The 21,198-nt window shown below is 41.9% G+C and overlaps 1 protein-coding gene across 1 annotated transcript in view; it reads right to left on the bottom strand.

Annotated features, from left to right (window-relative positions):
• Positions 1-14,065: 14,065 nt before the first annotated feature.
• Positions 14,066-21,198, bottom strand: part of LOC128014671 (uncharacterized) — a 9,475-nt gene continuing 2,342 nt past the window's right edge. The window contains exon 3 of the mRNA XM_052598386.1: positions 14,066-14,982. Within this exon, the coding sequence (XP_052454346.1) occupies positions 14,867-14,982 (116 nt within the window). The 3' untranslated portion in view covers positions 14,066-14,866. The remainder of the gene's footprint in view (positions 14,983-21,198) is intronic.

Below are 21,198 nucleotides of genomic sequence, written 5' to 3' on the forward strand. Positions count from 1 at the left end.
CAACGACTGCACATCTAAAGACCCCTCTGTCAAGCTCCTGAAGTTTGCAGATGACACTACAGTCATCGGCCTCATCCAGGACGGTGATGAGTCTGCTTACAGACAAGAGGTTGAGCAGCTGGCTGTCTGGTGCAGTCTTAACAACCTGGAGCTGAACACGCTCAAAACAGTGGAGATGATCGTGGACTTTAGGAGAAACCCACCTGCACTTTCCCCACTCACCATCATGAACAGCACTGTGACTGCAGTGGAATCATTCAGATTCCTGGGAACCACCATCTCTCAGGACCTGAAGTGGGACAATCACATTGACTCCATTGTAAAAAAGGCCCAACAAAGGTTGTATTTCCTTCGCCAGCTGAGGAAGTTTAACTTGCCACAGGAGCTGCTGAAACAGTTCTACTCGGCCGTCATTGAGTCTGTCCTCTGTTCTTCAATAACTGTCTGGTTTGGCTCAGCAACAAAATTAGACATCAGAAGACTACAGAGAACTGTTCGGACAGCTGAAAGGATTATTGGTGCTCCCCTGCCCACCCTTCAAGAACTGTATACATCCAGAGTGAGGAAAAGGGCTCAGACAATCACTCTGGATCCCTCACATCCAAGTCACCCCATCTTTGAACTTTAGCCATCTGGCCGGCGTCTCAGAGCCGCAAATACCAGAACAGCAAGGCAAAAGAACAGTTTCTTCCCCCAGGCAATCTACCTCATGAACAGTTAAATGTTCCCTACTTACGCTTATGCAATAAAAAAGTGCAATATCCTTATATTTATTTGTTAACCCTCCATCCTAGAACATCCCTGCATCTTACTCAATCCTATTCCATTATCATTTGTAGCACAATTGTTTATACACTTATTTATTTGTCTAATTGTATTTATTTTTTTTTTATTTTTTTTTGGTCTGTGTGTTGTTGTTTCTGTGTACTGGAAGCTTATGTCACTAAAACAAATTCCTTATATGCGCAAGCATACTTGGCAATAAAGCTCTTTCTGATTCCGATTCAAAGCGTAAATACACATAGAAAACATATCCTTGAGAAGAGTTAAGCGGATATTCATACCCGTCTTTTGTGTATCAACACCACATGTTTTTGTTTGGCGTGCTATTTATACACACGTTTACATATAGATTGTATATATAAATTTTAAATTAAATTAAATTTATGCATTTAGCAGACGCTTTTATCCAAAGCAACTTACAGTGCATTCAGGCTATCAATTTTTACCTATCATGTGTTCCCGGGGATTCGAACCCCCAACATTGCACTTGCTTACGCAATGCTCTGCCAGTTGTGCTACAGGAACACTATATCTATCTTATCTATCTATCTATCTATCTATCTATCTATATATATATATATATATATATATATATATATATTTATTAGGGGTGAAACGATACACATATTCGTATTGAACCGTTCGGTACTAGGATTTCGGTTTTGTACGCGGTACGCATTATGTACCGAACGGTTCGTTGAACTAATTAATTATATTTGAAAAAAAAAAAAGTGAAATATAGGTTAATTATATGCGTTCAACAAGGTAGCCCAATAACCCAAACGGCGTAACAGGCAACGCCCCTGACACTTTTTTTTGGATGTGATTAATCGATTTGAAAGACTTACATTAAATGTTACCTATGCATGAACCACATCTCCTGCATTATCAGTGTTATGCATATTGCATACCACCTGTTACAGTAATAAACGCCGAAATTGATAAATTCTGTATCTCTTTATTTGTGCATCATAACACACTGAGGTTAATTTGTACAGTTTACAATAACGCATATTAAAAAGTAAAGGGGCGTGTAACTCGCTCGTTGACGCGGAAAATGTGTAGGTTCTGCACCCATCCATTTGTAAATTGCAGGTGAGACTCGAGAGATTTATCATTTTTAAACTGATCAGAGGTGTACGCTCTGACACTACAAACAAGGTAAGAAAACACATTGGGGAAGGTTACGAGCGGCAGCTCTTTAAGATCATCCGACCACTCTTTGTGTTCGTGCAGATTGAGTTCGTTGATTGTCTTGATTTTTTTCTAAATACCGCATCTTTGCTTCCTTGTTGAGTTTTTCTTTATATGTAATCTTACACTTGATCTGTATGTCATGTCACTTTCACTTTTATTGATAAGCGTGTCCCCAAAAATGGCCGCGACTACCCAGAATGCAATGCGCAGTGACATAGTTTCCCAAGCTCTATAACCAACAGGTCTGGTGTTTGAGTGCACTTTGGATTCCCTGTAAGCCTGGTGATGGCAAGAGAGTGGTGGATAAAAAAACAATGATCGCATATGCCAGCGGGAATAAAAAATAAATAAAAAAAAAACACCAGCGGTGTTTGAAACATGTCAACTCATTTACGCCGACATCACCTTAGTGTGTCAGTATCTGGGAAAAGACGAAAAAAAGGAGAAACATACACGCAACAAACTATCCCCGCAGCATTTAGACAGATATTTCCAACTGACTCAAACAGGGCAAAAGACATCACTGCGGCGATTGGTAGGCTACATTTACGTTACATTTACATTATAGCCGCGGATATGAGACCTTACTATTTACCATTCATTCTGTCATCACCATTATAGCTTACAGGGAATCCAAAGTGCACCCAAACACCAGACCTGTTGGTTATTGGAGGATCTTCTATTTCTGGTCTGTTAAATGCATTAGACATTTTGCAACGAGCCTTCAGCGCGTGCTGAGTGAGCGAGCGCCTTAGGGGCCATTCACATATCGCGCCTAAAAACGCTTCTTTCTCTTTCTTTTCCAAAGCGCTCGGGCAGAAGCGCCCCTGAGGCGTCTGTCTTTGCTAAGCAACCATGACGTGCTCTCTCCATGAAGACGCGGAAATTTCAGCAAAGGATAAATGGATTTGCAGCAGTAAAAATCGCTTGCAGTAGCTCTGCTACTAAATTTATTTCAAAATTACAATCCATATACAACTATGATCAGCTATTCCTTCATCTTGGCTGAGCTTTCAACGTTGTTACGGGAAAGGATGAAGCTGATTGGATAGTTCTTGTCACATGACCCGCGGTGCGCTTGTGGCATTCTGAAAAGTTGAGATGTTTTTAATTTTTGCTGTATCTAAAATGTACCGAACCGTGACATCAGTGTATCGTATCGAACCGAACCGTGAATTTTGTGAACCGTTACACCCCTTATATATATATATATATATATATATATATATATATATATATATATATATATATATATATATATATATATATATATATATTTTTTTTTTTTTTTTTTTTAATTTTTTTAACTGTTAAAATAAGTTAAATTCATAATATCGACCATCATATAAGTTATGAGCAGTAATAACACTAACTAGGCCATACAAACCAGAACACCTGATTGGTGAATGAAGAAAAAAAAAAAAAAAAAAAAAAAAACATTGCTAATAGTCTAATATCTTCCTGTTGGGAATTCAATAAATATGAATAAAATATCTTTCTTCAAAATAAAATACAAAAATCTCCAATTGGTTTATATGCTCCACACAATGTAATAAAGTACTAAATCAACTTCTCTCTCTGATCTTTCAGCAGAACAGCAGAAAGAGCTCAGCACACACAGTCAGAGCAAGGACGAGTTTCTGGACAACAGCCAAGACAACTTATCATCAGCTCACTCACAACACTGGACAAATCCTCCAAAAACTCCTCATAACAGCTCTCAATGAATATATGCAAGCATATACTCTTCCTTTAAACTTTATTCTTTCACTGTCCTGAATAACATATGAACAGATGACATGTAGACATACTTCACACTTCACATTACAGTAACTGAATGTATAAAATCACCCCAAAAGCTCACATATGATTCTTAATACTGTTTATTTCTTCTTGAATGATCCACAGCTGTTTTTCTGTTTTTGTTTTAATTAAATATTGACAAAAGCATAGATAGATAGATAGATAGATAGATAGATAGATAGATAGATAGATAGATAGATAGATAGATAGATAGATAGATAGATAAAAGCATCTGCTAAATGAATAAATGTAAATGTAATGTAAATAGATAAATAATGAATATGCATACAGTCTACATATTTGTGCACCACACACACACTAAATATGCATATAAGCCAAGTCAGAAAGTCAGCTTTATTTATGAAGAGCTTTGTAAAATATATATACAATGTAAACAGAAATTTAATGTGTAAAATAATTTCTTTCTAAAAAAATAGAGATTTGATTACTAAGTGAAAAATGATGACTGAGTGTTTTCAGACATGATCACTGTGTGTGGATCATCAGTAAATTGGTGTGGCATTAAAGTAGCTTTGTTTCCCAAATTAAACAAAAAAGCTGTAAGTTTTGAATGATTTGTGTAATGTAAAGAACTGTGTTTAGAGTTTTCAAAAAGTTTGTTTTACAATATCAGACTGAGAAAAGCATGTAATGTGCTCGTAGTGAGGGAGACTTGGTATAAAGGTCAGGTATGCAAGTGAATGTTTTCACTAAGTAGGCCTTAAGAATCACTTTTAGTGTCTAATCAATTAAACAAACAAACAAGACTTTAAAACTGATCAATGCTGTAGTTTGCTACAGTTTCATTTGTCTTTGCATTTAGTTGTTTTTGTGTTAATTTAATTGCATTTAGGAAACAATGCCACATGAATTTCTGTGATAATCACTCTTTAATTCAGACACAAGGGGTAGTGTGCTTCTCAAACAAAAGTTATTTCCATCTGCTGTGCTTCAGGTTGTGTGTGACCCTCTTCCTGTCATATCCAGGAAGTGTGCATGATGCATGCATACTGAGAAATGGCCCCATCTACAGTATGTTAGAGGGACTCAACCTTCCACCAGTGTATTTCATCCTATATGATGGTGGCTATCCAAGTCTTATTACACCATATAAGAGGCATGGCAGAGGAGATGTTTAATAGGGGCATATGGGCCTTGATTTATAATATTGCTACTCAGCCTTTCTGCATTGTAGCTGGTGACAATATTGAGGCAATAATGATTAGTTAATAAATGATAATCATTTGGTTTCATTGAATAACACTGTTACAATACATAATGTAATACAAAATAAACAATTTACATTAATACAAAGGCCTGGTAATTGCTGTTACACTTACATCAAATCTGATGATCAAAATAGTTTAATACTGACCAAACCTTTAATTCAAATCAATTTGATATTTTATTAAAGTTATATTTTGATCTATTTAGTAGGTGTTTTTTTATTTTTTTATTTTGTTTGAGGGAGGGGGCACAACAATAATATTCTGCTTAGGGCACCCATTTGATATTGTTTTATGTTAACTAATGTTAATAGCTGTGTAACTATTATTATTACTAGTGTAACTATTATTATTACCAGTATTATTATTTTATTATTATTATTATTATTATTATTATTATTATCTGTGTTCTTGTTCTGTCACTGTCATATCTTGCCTTATTTTTTACACTTACAAATACCTGGTAACATCAGCTGGTGAAGCTGTGAGGCCTTGAGTAGCATATTTTTCTTATCAGAGACACTGAGGGCTTTCAGGGACACATCTGTCTTTGTTGCTGCTCTGAAGGTTAATGCTGTTATCCTTTGATAAAACCAGGTCCTGCATTTAGACTGTGTTTGAGTCTCATACTCTACAATATCACACTGAAAATTGTCACGGTAGGAAATCCATTGTTTCCTCCGTGTCATGTTTTGTGTTTGTATTTGTACTCTCGTAGTCTCCATGTGCTCGTTTGGTTAATTGTTGTCACCTGTATGTTGATTGTCTCGCTCCAGCTGATCCTCATCTCCACTCAGCTATAAATACTCACCCATCTCTCTGTCTGTTGTCAGATCCTCATTCATGTTTCAGCCATACAGTTGGATTACCGTCTCCCATGTTCGTGTTCTGGATTGTGTTCGTGTTGTCGTCTTCGTGTGAGTGTTCCGGTCTGTTCCTGGTTTCATCCATTGACCGTCTTCACCTTCACCACCGACTTCACCATCCAGCACTTCTCACGCCACCGTAGACCTTCTATCACCATTGCCTACATTCTGGACTCAGTCTTCATCGTACTCATTGCTGTGTTTTACTACCATCTTCAATAAACCATTTCTGATTGCCTGCATTTGCTTCCTCCTCTTTTACGAGCCATCACAAAAATATAATGACTGAAATGCCCTGATTTAAAGAGTTGTGAGGGGTTCTGGCAGACCTAGTATAACAGTCTTTGGCACATAGATGCTGCATATTCACGGACAACTGAGAGGACTGCTGGCTTTATGATCTGTCCATCTGCTGTACAGCTTTTAGAAAGGTTGCTGTAAAGTTGGGCTTGCTCAAAATGGGTCAGAAGTGGAATAGCAGAGTGGCCTTTGAAGGAGCTCTTTTTGCCTCATTATGTATTGTTACAAACGATGCCCTTGCCTTGCTGATGTTACACTCATTTCAAAGATTCCTCACTTGTTGTGGACCACTTGCACTTCTCTGATGTCTACCTCTCTGTTGTTATGCAGCCAAATCCTGAACAAGACTGCTGACACATGAAAGCAACACTCGTCTAGTCTAGCTGTGCAATTGCAGTAGGCTCGTAACATGACCCCATCGTTTCTGACCATCATCCATGGCTTCAATGGAGGGTCATTTAGTTTTTGGGAATGTGTAACCTGTAAGTTTAACAAGTTTAATCCCGGAAAGGGATCATGCTTGAGCCATTCATTTCATACTCGCTCCCAGATGTCCCTGTCTGCCATCATGGTTCTAACAGAACAGGTCACGTGATGTCCAGAGCTCTGTACTTAAAAGATATTAGGCCACAAAATCCAGAGAACATGGACTGATCTGCAAAAAAAGATCCTGGACTAGCCAGCCACAGGGTGACAAACTTCAAGTTGGCAGAATAATTTCTTTGCCTTTAACAAATGCTCAGGCTCTGACATAGCATGCCTTTAGTGCTTCATTCCCCGTAACTGCAGGCCACAGCTTTTTTCTCCTTTCTCTGTCTTCCTTACAGAAGTCTTCAGCAAAGAGTAGTTTGTTATCGAGCAAGTATGAGTTGTTTCTAGCAGCCTTCCAAACTGTGTCACGGTGCACACTGCTGGTGAACTGAAGAATTACAAGCCTCTGTCAGTTTGCATTTTTGAACCTAAGTAATGAACAGAATCAATCACATCTAGAAGCTTAATCTTTCTCTTTAGTTAGCACCTTCTGGCAAATATTAGTAACTTCCGCTCGAATGTCATGATCTGCTTTCTCAGGGACTCCAAACTTCAGTTTCCGTGTCCTGTTCATAAAAAAAAAAAAAAAAAAAAGAAGTGGTTAGAGACTTGGACTTGTAGCCTGAAGGTGCTGGCAGGAAATGTGCTCCGGGTGTGTGTTCACTTCTCACTGCTGTGTATGTGTGCACTTGGATGGGTTAAATGCAGCGCACCAATTCCGAGTATGGGTTACTTGACAGATGTCACAACTTTCACTTTCATATAACAGATCCCCAATGCTCGGGGTGGGCACAGGTCCCGGGGTGCATTTAACTGGTCTCAATACAGTAATGGATAGCTATCCTGATGTACAACTTCATCGTATGTGCTTCTCCAGCATGCTGTGACATTTTTCTTTATCAACGCATTTCTATGCATTAGACATGTTTATATTCAAGCCTTTACTACCGCACAAATAAAAATCAACATACCTTTGTTTTTTTCTCATAGCATTGTTGTTGATCAGTTTCTCCATACCATCCACCCTGTTGTTAAAAATTGTTGTTAATCAGGTCAGAGAGTGTGGATATTATATCGTCAACAGATTTTTACGTTTTTCTACCTTTACAGGGAGGAGGTTTACTTGGGGTCACAGGCGAGGATGAGAAATCTGCAGAGGAAAGTGATGGAGATACATGGGCACGCCCCACACTTAGAGAACCACTTTTCCTTAAAGTTCTTAGCAATGCATATTACTAACCTAAAATTAAGTTTTGATATATTTACAGTATTTACCAAATATCTTCATGGAACATGATTACTTAATATCCTACTGATTTTTGCCATAAAAGACAAATGTACAATTTGACCCATACAGTGTATTGTTGTCTATTGCTACAAATATGCGTGTGCTACTGATGACTGCTTCTGTGCTGCAGAGTCACAAATAAGACAAACACAGTTACTAATATGTCTATTTTTCATAAAGCCTATTTGAGATTCATTAGTAATTTGATCTATTCCTGATTTTAATTTTCTAGCATATACTAATGCAATCAATTTGTAATCTTTATTACAAATGAAATACAGAGAGTGATAGGTCTCCATTTATCAATACTCAAGGGATCCTCATCTGGTTTAGGGATCAGGGAGATTAAATGAGTGAGTAAAGTGACATACAGCCAAGCCAAGAAACCGTGAACACACACCTGGAGCAGTGAACACACACACACACACCGTGAACACACACCCGGAGCAGTGAACACACACACACACACACACACACACACCGTGAACACACACCCGGAGCAGTGAACACACACACACACACACCTGGAGCAGTGAACACACACACACACACACACACACACACCGTGAACACACACCCGGAGCAGTGAACACACACACACACACCTGGAGCAGTGAACACACACACACACACCGTGAACACACACCCGGAGCAGTGAACACACACACACACACGCACACACACACACACCTGGAGCACTGACACACACACACACACACACACACACACACACACACACACACACACCTGGAGCAGTGAACACACACACACACCATGAACACACACCCGGAGCAGTGACACACACACACACACACACACACACTGCACTACACTTTATTCTGTAGAAACTGTATATTCTATGTCCCTTCACCAACCCTACACCTAACCCTAACCCTCACAGGAAACTTTGTGCATTTTTACTTTCTCAAAAAAACTCATTCTGTATGATTTATAAGTGTTTTGAAAAATGGGGACATGGGTTATGTCCTCATAAGTCACCCTCTCCTTGTAATACCTGTGTCATACCCATGTCATTATACAGAGTTGTGTCCTGATATGACACAAAAACATGCCCACACTTACAAACACACACACACACCATGAACACACACCCGGAGCAGAGAACACACACACACATGCACACACACACACACACCGTGAACACACACCTGGAGCAGTGAACACACACACACACACACACACACACACTGTGAACACACTCCTGGAGCAGTGAACACACACACACACACACACAACGTGAACACACACCTGGAGCAGTGAACACACACACACTGTGAACACACACCTGGAGCAGTGAATACACACACACACACACACACACACACACACACACACGCACACTGTGAACACACACCCGAAGCAGTGAACACACACACACTGTGAACACACATCCGCAGCAGTGAACACACACACACACAAACTGTGAACACACACCCGCAGCAGTGAACACACACACACACACACACACACACACACACACTGTGAACACACACCTGGAGCAGTGAACACACACACACACACTGTGAACACACACCTGGAGCAGTGAACACACACACACACCGTGAACATACACCTGGAGCAGTGAATACACACACACACACACACACACACACACTGTGAACACACACCTGGAGCAGTGAACACACACACACTGTGAACACACACCTGGAGCAGTGAACACACACACACACCGTGAACATACACCTGGAGCAGTGAATACACACACACACACACACGCACACTGTGAACACACACCCGAAGCAGTGAACACACACATACTGTGAACACACATCCGCAGCAGTGAACACACACACACACACTGTGAACACACACCCCCAGCAGTGAACACACACACACACACTGTGAACACACCCCCAGCAGTGAACACACACATGCACACTGTGAACACACACCTGGAGCAGTGAACACACACACACTGTGAACACACACCTGGAGCAGTGAACACACACACACTGTGAACACACACCTGGAGCAGTGAACACACACACACACCGTGAACATACACCTGGAGCAGTGAATACACACACACACACACACACACGCACACTGTGAACACACACCTGGAGCAGTGAACACACACACACACACTGTGAACACACACCTGGAGCAGTGAACACACACACACACCGTGAACATACACCTGGAGCAGTGAATACACACACACACACACACACACACACACACTGTGAACACACACCTGGAGCAGTGAACACACACACACACACTGTGAACACACACCTGGAGCAGTGAACACACACACACACCGTGAACATACACCTGGAGCAGTGAATACACACACACACACACACACACACACACTGTGAACACACACCTGGAGCAGTGAACACACACACACTGTGAACACACACCTGGAGCAGTGAACACACACACACACACACACTGTGAACACACACCCCCAGCAGTGAACACACACATGCACACTGTGAACACACCCCCAGCAGTGAACACACACATGCACACTGTGAACACACACCTGGAGCAGTGAACACACACACACACACTGTGAACACACACCTGGAGCAGTGAACACACACACACTGTGAACACACACCTGGAGCAGTGAACACACACACACTGTGAACACACACCTGGAGCAGTGAACACACACACACACACACACTGTGAACACACACCCCCAGCAGTGAACACACACATGCACACTGTGAACACACCCCCAGCAGTGAACACACACATGCACACTGTGAACACACACCTGGAGCAGTGAACACACACACACACACTGTGAACACACACCTGGAGCAGTGAACACACACACACTGTGAACACACACCTGGAGCAGTGAACACACACACACACCGTGAACATACACCTGGAGCAGTGAATACACACACACACACACACACACGCACACTGTGAACACACACCCGAAGCAGTGAACACACACATACTGTGAACACACATCCGCAGCAGTGAACACACACACACACAAACTGTGAACACACTCCCGCAGCAGTGAACACACACACACACACACACACACACACACTGTGAACACACACCTGGAGCAGTGAACACACACACACACACAATGTGAACACACACCTGGAGCAGTGAACACACACACACACACACACAATGTGAACACACACCTGGAGCAGTGAACACACACACATGCACACCATGAACATACACCTGGAGCACACACACACACACACACTGTGAACACACACCCACAGGAGTGAACACACACACACACAATGTATAAAGGGCTCCATTACCTTCTATGTTACATTATGGCCCCGTAGAAACAGTTTTTGTAAAAAATAGGCTAATGATTGCGTCATAACCACTCAGCTCTCTGTCGCATTACCATACAGACAGGAGGAGAAGCTCGCAGGCAATTAACTTAATATGGCGTACTGGCGTTACATTTTAAAATACTATACAAAATAATTAATCAGAATACTTACTCCTGCTCACTCACGACAAAGAACTCCCCGCTCAAGCTCGCCGTCTCTGCAAGATTAACGATGGCAGTTTTCACGCACAGCTACTAGAAGATTTACATCTGTCAGACAGGTTGCTGACATCGTCAAGCTTCGTTTGAGTCTGCGCGTCAGAAACGGAAGTGCTAAAAAACGCTAAAAATGGGCTTCACTTGTTTCGATTGAGTTCCAATGGGGTCGCTGTGTCCATTTCTTTTACTGTCTATGGATTTCATGGGGGGAATGGATTTCTCATCACACCGGTCGGCCATGATGGCAGGATACGCTATCGGTTGCCAGGGGCAATGCCTTCAGAACTTCACAGAGGCACGACTAAACATTTCAGAGCGCTTTCATTTTTTGGTCATTATGTCAGCGGAACAGTGACGGATCTACGAATATGAGAAAGAAAAGGAAGAAAGTAAAGCAAAGCAAAAACATAAGGTGAAAGAAAGGGGACCTTACAGGAACAAGCTCACACCAAGCGCAAAACAGCGGTGTTTGAAGAAGCTCTCAGGGAGCTCCCTGCAGCGGCACAGAGACCTGAACCATTTACCTCCATGCACACATATGGACATTTTGAATTATATTGTTTACATTGTAAGTCACTTTGCATTCACGCTGTTAATGGCTTTAATCTAACCCGGACATTTACATCTCGCAATCACACATTTAACTACCCTAGCTAACCCAGAACTGGTTTGTCCACTTTGCAGCCCCCAACAAAAAAAACCTGGTACAGTATGTGTCATTGGGCTAAAATCTAATCATAACTAAACATGTTGGAAACGTTTGTGTACACTGAACATCTCGTTACAATCTAGTGTTTACGAAACAGTCGCAGTTAATTAAGTTACTTTGTCATTTTGGTCAAGAAGCGTCTGCTAAATGCAATGTGTAATTACAACACGCTAAAACGCATGTGAATAAACTTACTTTATTCACAATCTGCATATATGTGCGTGGAGGCGGGGGGGTACACCCCTCGGGGCCACGATGACCACAGGTTCGATGACGTGCCAGTGGTGGTAAATCACAACTTAAAACATGTTTTCATAAAAATATTAATTGCTAATGAACTTTAGTAATTGTATAAGGTGGCGTGAACACAGATTTTGGATAAAATATTTGTCATTGTTTGCAGACAGTAACACCATCCAAACTGTGAAACCACATAATCAATAACCGATCTACAAAACACATTTATTATTATTATTATTGATAAGTTAATCTATTTTATATAGTCTATTGTTAATTTTATAGTAGCCTATTGAATAATGCAATCATTTAAATTAGTTAAGTTGTTTATTTGCTTCACATAGGCACTGCATTCTTATTATTAAATATATCTATCTTATCTCTTATTAAAATAACACTTATGTGTCTGACTGTAGCCTACACCTTAACCATAATAAACAAATCACTAACACTTTAATGAACTAAGGTTCATTAGTTAACTACATTAATTAACATTAACTAATGATGAACTGCACTTATACAGCAATTGTTCATCTTTGTTCATGTTAATTTCATGTTAATTTCCACATTTAACAATACTTTAAAATCTTGTTAATATTAGTTAATGCACTGAACTAACATGAACAAACAATGAACAGCTTTATTTCTATTAACTAACATTAACAAAGATGAATAAATACTGTTACAAATGTATTTCTTACTCATTGTTAGTTCATGTTAGTTAATACATTAATGTTTAATAAATGAATCTTATTGTAAAGTGTATGAATGTTGTTCTCCCGAGGCATGCTATCGCATATCTGACAAGCCACCGTGCGCAACAGAGAACACTCGCCGACAAATTGTGCTTGATACTCATTTTTTATACGGGACGATTCCGTATTTTAAGGGACGGGTGGCAACCCTAAGACAACACACTCTTAACAAGGAAGCTTATGAATATTAATTCGATGTTAGCAGCTTCAGCCTGAGTACATTAGTAGGCTTAAATGACTAGAAATCCATCAAACAACCGTTAAATTAAAACAACTTTCTTATATGAGTATCAGCCGCATTCAATTACTAACAAACGCAGCACTGGTAAAGATTTCGATTATTTATAACACCTGTCCAGTCATTAAAGCTAGTTTAAAGCGGTCACATCATGAGTCCAGTGACTCTCTAGTTTTGAGGTTAATGATGTTACGGTAAATATAAATCAGAAAAATGGATGAAAAAAAAACAACAACTTTAAAACAATCTACAGACATCAAAGAACAAGAAAAGGTGATACAAACTAAATAATGTGCATATGCGATTTCATAAAGGTTAGCAAAAGATTTAGGTCTATGTTCACTATATAAGAGTTATGTCCAATATTTGCATATTAAGTTACAGAGACACAGTAAAACAAAAAAACCCTGCAGTAAGTTGCTTTGGATTAAAAAAAAAAAAAAAAAAAACATCTGTTAACTTAATAAATAGCATTACTAATACAATGTGTGGCTGTTTAAATGGACCATGGGATGAAATGGATGGATAGATGGATGGATGGATGGATGGATAGATATTCCAGTCAGCAACCCTGCTGATGAATTTGGTGATTAAAAATCAGTTTTATTGATTGGTAATATAATGAAAACACAACACACATCAATCGTTGGCAGGTACAAACTTAAAGTATTTGTAGTTTTTGTACAGTGTAATAACACTAAGCACATGGGATAATTTCTGGGCATTCTGTTGTTATACGGCTCAGAAGATAAGAGTGTAAACGTCTCACTGAACAAATATACAGCATATTTCTCATAGCAGCATGTTGTCACAGCATGATGTGGTGAATATAAACTATTAAACAATAATGAAGGACAAAACTAAAATAAGTAAACAAAGCAATGTTTTGATCAACATTCTATAAACCGTATATAATCACATGTACAGTAAAACATGTGAGAACACAGAAGCTACCCTAAAAACATTGTTGAACCGTGATATAATGCAAATAGTGATAGAAGCTCTTTACACCAGAGAAATATCCTGACTGAAAGTAAAAATAGATTATATTTAAACTCTGTAAAAATAGCAGCATTTTCTTTGCAATAAGAGTAAATGGTAGTTAGATGCTGTATATAGCTTATTGCAAATTGTTGCAGATATTTGCACCTCATTATTGTAGTAAAACTGTATGCTATAATAACATACTGAGCGTAAATTACCAATTTTATTACAATTATTAATGAATGCTTTTCGTACAGGCGAGCAGTTGATTGTGACTGTTTATATTTGTGTTATGAACTATTTTACTCTAAGAGGCTGAAATCAGAATAGAATGTATGACAGTGTATTTTATGCTAGTTAATGATATTACACTCATGAGTGTATGGATTTATATGAGATTGAACTGAACTACAGAATCAGACATAATGTGTTGGGTTCTGGCTCAGTCTGCTGCATTTCAGCTAATCTGTCCATTGATGCAGTCCTGGGTATTCCTTTATCTTCAGCTTCAGGTGGAGGTGGACCTGTGAGAAATAATGTGAAACAACAACAAAAGATCTGTCAGTGAGATCCTGAATAGTCTGTCTGTACCTTTAACATTAATTGTATGAAGGATCAATAATCTAAAATGTTTTACACAAGTTCACAATAGTAGTTGTTTCATATCCTTTGTGTCAGACTGATCATTTATGGCCTGAATTATGAGTCCTGTCAGCGTTGATTGACAGGTAGTCATATGTCAAATGTGTATCTGGATCAAACAGATGTCAGATTTGACTTTTGGGGCCCTATCTTGCACCCAGCGCAATTGACTTTGTACACCGACGCATGTGTCGTTCCTATTTTGCACCCGCGCACAGCGCGCTTTTCCCTCCACAGAAGCACGTCGCTAAACTAGTGAATGAACTTGCGCTCCCTGGGCGGTTCAGCGCAAAAAAGGAGGCGTGTTCCGGCGCAAACAATCCCTGGTGCTATTTTGCTGTTCCATTAAACAATTGCCACTGACCAGAAAAAACCTAGTCTAAAGTCAGTGGCTCATGTACACTTTGCTCATGTAATCTACACAGATGCAACAGTTATTTTTGCAAATCATAAATTGTTACACTAAAACACAAATTATTCAGGCTAATTGTAGTAATTAAGGATCAGACCTGTTTGCCCAATAGTGGCAAGACATATATGTATATAAGGACATCTGACAAATTGGTTTGTCCGTCAAGAACCAGGAAAAAAAAATCGACTGAAAAACTGAAAAAACCCCGTCAAGCAATCCATAATGGAACTTGCGCACCTGCTTTTAAAGGGAATGTTGGATGATGCTCTGATTGGTTTATTTCGTATTACGCCCAAACCACACCTATGAATAATGAAGCTACTTCAGACCAACCCATTTTAGATTTGCGCCGGGAAAATAGCAACAGCGCCGAGACCCGCCCACAAAGTTACTTGCGCTTCGCACTTTGACACTTGCGTTTCAGATCGTTAAAATAGGGCCCTTGATGTATTTATTACTGGATTTATGATGGTTGTATCTCTAACCTGAGCAGCAGGGGTTTCTGTGGAGTTCCTTCCTGAACTGTTACTCACTTCCAGTCAGGAGGTGTTTGGGCTCTTCCTGGAAAAATAAAAATGGCTGAGCAAAAGTGAGAGTACACAGTAAAAAACGTTGGGTTGTTTTTTTAACCCAACCGTTGGGTTACACATATTGGGTCAATGTGTTGGGTTATCTTAAAATTTGTTGGGTAATTTTTTTTCATCGTTGGGTTAGGTTGGGTTAGGTCACTTCGATGCTGCGGTGACGTACCGGTATAGGAAACACCTTCGGTGTGATGAATGTCTGAAGCCCTATACCATCTCGCCATTCCTATTAGCCAAATAGTGCTTGGCACCACCCTTACGCATGCGCACGCATCAAATACCTGGGTGCCGCGCGCCATTTCGCTCAGATTTCATTCCTTCAGGGAAGCGAATCATTTGTGCCCTAGGAATCATCTCGCGTTCTCAGCATTTTTTTCTACGAGCGGTGCCAACTCCTTTTCGCGGACGCGATGAATTTTCGGAAGTGCAAAGAACCGTGTACCAGGTTCATCACAAAGGGAGACTCACATGACATGTGCGTAGTATGTCTGGGTTTACATCACGCACAGGCGCCGCTTAGCGGCCTTTCTTCCTGTCCCCATTGTGATGGCCTGCGGCTCAGAGTACTCCGCTTGAGGGTGGATGTATTTTCTAATGTCGCCCCCGTGTCTAACCACCGTCATATCACTTCTGTGACTGACGAGGCACCGCACAAGGCGATAGCTTGGCGTGACACGTGTGACATGGATTTTGAGGACAGCGCAGCGCTGGAATTTTCTCCACGTCGCTCGCTCTCCCCTACCCTGGTGCAGGAAAAGAGTTTTGTTGAGCCAGTCGTCTTCTCTAATTAAGATTTTCAACCCACACTGGAGGCATGTGATGCCATCTCCTTCGGTTGTGGACGTTATGATGACGACGTTTTATCCACCGCGGCCTTGGGGTCTGAGGACTTCGGGGTCTGAGGACTTCGCGGCTGACATGAGCTCTCTCCCTCCTAGTGGACAGGAGAAGCGTGTTTCCCCGTCCTACAGCGAGCTGTTGGATGTGGTCTCTCGCGCGGTGAGGAAACTGGGGCTGGATTGGGAGGTTGAGAAGGCCGAGGCCCAACCTTCATCTATGCTGGATGACCGTTTTCTAACCAGTCGTACACCTGTACAGCCCCGAAGGCCCTTGCCCTTTTTCCCGGACCTCCACCAGGAGGTTTCGAGGTCCTGGAAACAGCCGTACTTGGCACGTATTACCAACGCTGCAGCTGCGGATTTCGCCACCATTTCAGATATGGCGAACCAGGGCTATGCGGTGATGCCTCCGGTGGAAGAGACTCTCGCCGAACACCTCGCGCCTAATTCGGCCGCGGCATGGAAGTCTCGCCCCCTTCTTCCCTCTAAGGTGTGTCGAGTCACATCCAGCCTCATGGGGAAATCCTACATGGCCGCGTGGGAACCCTTGCCCAGTATTTCTCAATGGGTGTTACACACAATTTGTCACGGATACACCCTTCAGTTTCAAAAAGGCCCGCCTCTTTTCCATGGAACTCTTCCCACGGTCGTGAAACCGATGGAAATAGCGGTGCTGTGACAGGAAGTGTCAACTCTGCTGAGCAAAGGGGCTATAGAAGAAGTACACCCCTCTCAGATGGAGTCAGGTTTTTACAGCCGCTATTTTGTGATACCTAAAAAAGACAGCGGGTTGCGGCCTATTCTGGATTTACGCCGTTTGAATCTTGCACTCAGGATGAGCAAATTCAAGATGTTAACGGTAAAGTCTATTTTGTCTCAGATTCAACCAAACGGCTTGTTTGTCATGATCGATCTGAAGGATGCATATTTTCATATTCAGATCATCAAGAGACACAAGAAGTTCCTCAGATTCGCTTTGGAGGGCAAAGTGTATCAGTACTGCGTTCTTCACTTTGGCTTACCTTTGGCTCCCCGTACTTATTCAAAATGCATGGACGCAGCTCTGGCCCCGTTGCGGCTCCAGGGCGTTCGCGTTTTGAATTACCTAGACGATTGGCTGGTGTTAGCACAATCGCAGACTCAAGCACACTCTCACCGCGACCTTGTGCTGAATCATTTAAAAAGCCTGGGCTTGCGTACGAACTTCCAGAAAAGCGTTTTTAATTCCCTCTCAATGGATAACCTTTCTGGGAATAGACTTGGACTCTCGCACGATGACAGCAAAGCTATCTCTCCCGCGCGCTCAGTCGATTGCGTCATCTGCTTCAAAGCGGGTCGCACAGTGACAGTCCTCCACATCGGACGATTTCGGTGACACAGAGGTGTGTGATGTCGATAAAAATGTGGATGTCAATAGAATTTCTGCTAGCCGGAGTTTGGCTGGGGATTTGTGCTTTCCGAGAGACTGTCATGACGGATGCGTCTTTGACCGGTTGGGGAGCTGTTTGTCAAGGGCGCCCAGCCCGCAGAGTGTGAACAGCGACACAACGCAGTTGGCACATAAACAGGTTAGAATTACTGGCAGTTTTTCTAGCTCTCCAGTATTTCTCGAATCTGCTGATCGGCCGTCATGTGCTGCTCAGGTTAGAAAACACAGCGGTTGTGTCATATCTGAATCATCAGGGAGGATTACACTCTCGCCCCCTGTGCAGGCTGGCATGACATATTCTTCTTTGTCTCAGAACAAATTTCTGTCGATCCGAGCTGTTCATGTCCCTGGACGTTTGAACTTCGGAGCGGATCTGCTATACAGACAGACTATGGAGCAAGGGGAATGGAGATTACACCCCCAGACGGTGAATCTCTTATGGCAGATTTTTGGAGAAGCGAGAGTGGACTTATTCGCGTCGAGCATGACTACGCATTGCCCGCTATTGTTCTCCCTATGCCCCATCACCCCTGGGCTTGGACACGTTAGCTCACAGTTGGCCCAAGACCAGCTTGTATGCTTTTCCCCTGATTCGTTTGATCCCAGCGGTATTATCCAGAATATGGACTTGATCGGTCTGTTAGCGGGCTCTCCATGGGAGATTCCCCTCAGACAGGATTTATTATCACAAGCACAGGGACTGATTTGGCACCCAAGGCCAGATCTGTGGAAACTGTGGGCGTGGCCATTGAGCGGAGTGCATTAGTATGTCCCGGTCTTTCTGTTGAAACTACTGAGACTATATTGAATTCTAGAGCTGCTTCCACGAGACGCTTATATGCTTTCAAGTGGAAACTGTTTACGACCTGGTGTGGAGTTTGTAATATGGATCCAGTTTACTGCCCAGTGGCTTCAGTACTGGAGTTCCTTCAGGACCGTTTTTCGGATGGAATGACACCAGCCACTCTAAAAGTTTACGTGGCAGCCATTTCAGCTTACCACGAAAATATATAGGCGGTGCCTCCGTGGGCCGTCATCCACTGGCTTCTCGTTTCATACAGGGTGCGTGACGGCTAAGGCCTTTCCGCCCCGTGCGAGTTCCTTCATGGGATTTATCCATTGTGTTGCTAGGTTTATCAGGGCATCCGTTTGAGCCCTTGGAAACTGTACCGGATAATATCCTGACTCTGAAGACGCTTCTTCTTATAGCTTTATCCACCCTCAAGAGAGTTGGGGATTTACAGGCTCTCTCTGTCTCACCCTCGTGCATGGAGTTTGCACCGGTCTCTGTGAAGGTGCTGCTGCGGCCCAGGCCTAACTATGTTCCTAAGGTCGCATCTAACCCCTTTCGCTTTCAGCAAATAGTCCTGGAGGCTTTAACCCCTGCTGAGGCGGGGTCAGGAGATCTAAGCCTTTGCCCTGTCAGAGCTTTGAAGGCTTATGTGGATCGTACAGCCCCATGGCGTGAGTCTGACCAGCTGTTTGTCTGTTTTGGACATAAGAATAAAGGCCATGCTTTTACAAAACAACGCATGTCCCATTGGCTGGTGGAGGCAATTTCTTTAGCCTATGAAGCGCACGGACTCGCTTCGCCCTTAGGAGTTAAAGCTCATTCCACTAGAGCTGTGGCTTCTTCTCAAGCTTTTCTCAGTGGATCCTCTATGTATGATATTTGTGCTGCGGCAGGCTGGTCCTCACCGAGCACTTTTATCAAGTCTTACAGTCTGGATGTGAGGATGGCTCCTAGCTCCCAGGTTCTCTCCGCTTGAGCAGATGCTTCCTTGGATCCCAGCTATCAGGTATGTCAGGCGTTATGGTATAGCGTTCCCATACCGGTGGCGTCACCGCAGCATCGAAGTGACCTATGATAGGGAAAATCTCAGTTACGTATGTAACCATGGTTCCCTGAATAGGGAACGAGATGCTGCGGTCCTGGCCTTTCCATACCTTGATAGGTATATGATGCATGTGCATGGGTAAGGGTGGTGCCAAGCGCTATTTGGCCAATAGGATTGGCGAGATGGTATAGGGCTTCAGACATTCGTCACACCGAAGGTGTTTCCCATACCGGTGACGTCACCGTTCCCATCTCGTTACATACGTAAACCGAGATGTTCCTGCTTCACTCCGGTTCAAATTTTAACGGTCCAGTCAGACACTCAGCGCAGACATCAGCGGCAGCCTGCATGATTACGAGGTAAGTAACTGTTAATATAATCGTATGATGTATATAACTGTTATAACATTAAGCAATGTGTCTGATACATTAATTATTATTTTTTTATACGTTAAAAAGTTTTAATTCCCTTTAGTCCATTTGTTTACCCCAGAGAATCAGATCGATTTTAAATGAATGCTATTCCTGTTTGTTCGTGAGCATTAATACATTAAAAGATCAGCTGCAAAACTTTTCAGACAAGTATTACTTAAAGTTAATAAAAATGTCTGGTGAAATGTGAAAGTTTGACGAAATCATTAGAATTAAGCTAGAAAAGCCACACTGACCATTTAACAGATCGGACGAGTGAATGCGCTGCTCTAGCCAGCTGAGCTCACACACATCAGTCATGCAACAGACAGCAGACTCCGTGAGAATCGTTTGAATGAACCTGCAATTTTCTGTTATAAAAGTTCAAAACCCAGACGAAAGAAAAGCGTGCAGTCGTGAGGCAACATTTGCCAAGTGTGGTAACCCATACTCAGAATTGGTGCTCTGTATTTAGCCCATCCAAGTGCACACACACAGCAGTGAGAAGTGAACACACAGCAGTGAGAAGTGAACACACACACGGAGCAGTGGGCAGCTATAGATCCAGAGTCCGGAGAGCAACTTA

Source organism: Carassius gibelio, chromosome B25 (assembly GCF_023724105.1).
Source record: "Carassius gibelio isolate Cgi1373 ecotype wild population from Czech Republic chromosome B25, carGib1.2-hapl.c, whole genome shotgun sequence".
NCBI lineage: Eukaryota > Metazoa > Chordata > Actinopteri > Cypriniformes > Cyprinidae > Carassius > Carassius gibelio.